The sequence below is a fragment of the Protomyctophum bolini genome, assembly GCF_963924005.1.
Source record: "Protomyctophum bolini genome assembly, chromosome: 4".
NCBI classification, from domain to species: Eukaryota; Metazoa; Chordata; class Actinopteri; order Myctophiformes; family Myctophidae; genus Protomyctophum; species Protomyctophum bolini.
This window is the reverse complement of record NC_137865.1, coordinates 22,302,317-22,304,421: the sequence shown is the minus strand read 5'-3', so window position 1 is coordinate 22,304,421 and position 2,105 is coordinate 22,302,317. Positions and strand designations below refer to the sequence as shown.

The following is a 2,105-nucleotide window of genomic DNA, read 5'->3' as shown; positions in this document are numbered from 1 at the left end:
TCTAAAATTTACAATATTTGCCTCTGAGGTGTAGTGGAGTAGAAGTAAAAGTACAGACAATGGGAAATGACTAAATGTATTTAGTTACCACGGATTATATATGGGAACATCACAGAACCACACAGGTCATCATGGTCCTGGAAGCTAAAACTATGAAGGTTCAAAACCCTTCGTAGTGGGGAAAAGAGTCAATGAAACATCATCACAATTCATCACCAACCTTCCATCGTCATCCATCTCAACACCTGTCCTGTTCTGTCGTTGCTGCATTGCCGCTAAACCTGTGTGTTTGCGTGTTGATGACCTGACCTCTTTCCGACACCAGGAATTATCCAGAAGACCTATTAAGACCCTCCTCCTCCTTCCTGCTCCATCCCTCCATCCCCCCGCCCACCAAGTGCGCCCGGGCCGAGACGGACGGTTTGTTGACAGAGGGCGGGTCGCTCTTTGAGGTGTGCGGCAGGCCCTTCATACGGACTACTATACCTATCTGCAGCACCCACCACCGCCCTGCTCTTCTGTTACCCCTTCTCCACCCTCACTAGACGTACAGTGAAATAACCTTTATTCCCCGGTCGAAACACACACACACACACACACACACACACACACACACAGACTAAAGCCCATGTTATACTTCATTGTGCTGAAGTCGCGTGCCGAACATAGAAGATCGACAAGCCCACAACGTGTTGCGGATATGATTCTTCACAGGCTTTTGTGGATCTGATTTGTTCGCCATGCACGGCTTCTGAGCAAAGTATAAACCGAGCTTAACAAGGCCTCATTGCTACAAAGGCTACGACAACACAAGCCCTCGCCCCACCCCCACCTGACCCCATCCTCTCTCCAGTCATCACACTTATCTGAACATTGCAATGACACGAAGCGTAAACATTTTACAACACCGACACACCATATGTTGAGCCCACCCAAACCCACATGACATGTACGACACTACACACGCACAGGTACAATTGTGTACAGACAAAACTCTGGGATGTATTAACGAGAACAAAACAAGCGGCACACACCTAGACACGCTAGGCAGGAGGAGAAACGGGAGAGGAGTTGTGTGTGGGACATACACAACGGCCAATATGTGGACGCTTGTTGTATTGTTTGCTTTTTAAATGTACTTTCTTTGTGAAGAAGTTGGGTTTAAAAAAAGGAAAAGAAAAGAAGAAGAAGAAAAAAAAAAGACTATTAGACTCATCACTATTGCTGCAAAATGGACTGGAATTGTTATTTCAGAGCGGGCAGGGGTGTGTGAGAGCAGAATGGTGGGTGGGGGCATTAGCGGAAATTACGAGATAGTATTGGGGCATGGGTGGGGTGGGATGGGGGGGGCATGGGTGGGTATGTGGGTATTTAAAATGAATGATCTATTCTGTTGTACAGACCAATATCATTTCTTATGTAAAAGAAAAGAACAAATATGGATTGTCTAGTTGTGACACTATGTTTAGATATACCTGCTGTATACCATTTGTCACATACTGTTCTTTTGTTTTCCTCCCTGTATTGTTGTCATTTGTTGTTTTTTTAGTTTTTTTTGGTAACATGATCATGTACGACTTCGCTGGATCGATCTGTTGATGATTACAAACATTCCTGTTTGTCCTCCTGTTATGATTATCTGACGCACTTTGACTTTGTTTTCCCATTCATACATCTCTTTCTCTCTCTCTCTCTCTCCCGGATGTATGCTTCATCGTATGGCGGACATAGCGCATACACAAGCCGTGTCGTGGACGCGCCACATCGTGGCGGCGTAGATCTGCCATATTCAGTGCACGCAACACCGTGGTACGACGAAGTATATATACTGGCCATGTAGTCTCACATACCAGCAGTAGGATTCAGAGGAACTGAAAAAAGTGTTAAATGCAAATCGTGGATATTTTTGTAATTTCTCCCTTAATTTATTCATGTTTGTTCCTCATCTCACCTGTTTGATTTCTTAATTTATTATAACTTGGATATTTATATGAAAGAAGCTGTTAGGTCAGTTGAATGTTATTTATTACCTTCTTGTGTGTTCGTAAATGGGGCAACATTTGAAGAAAAAGGAAAAAAAACTTTTTTAATTGTTTCTTTCTTTT

The 2,105-nt window shown here is 43.6% G+C and overlaps 1 protein-coding gene across 1 annotated transcript in view; it reads left to right on the top strand.

Moving 5' to 3' along the window:
* Nucleotides 1-545, top strand: part of brsk2a (BR serine/threonine kinase 2a) — a gene marked incomplete at both ends in the record, with an annotated part of 291,437 nt that extends 290,892 nt beyond the window's left edge. Inside the window, one exon of the mRNA XM_080762132.1 lies at nt 326-545. Coding sequence (XP_080618258.1) covers nt 326-545 — 220 coding nt within the window. The remainder of the gene's footprint in view (nt 1-325) is intronic.
* Between the last annotated feature and the right edge of the window lie 1,560 nt (nt 546-2,105).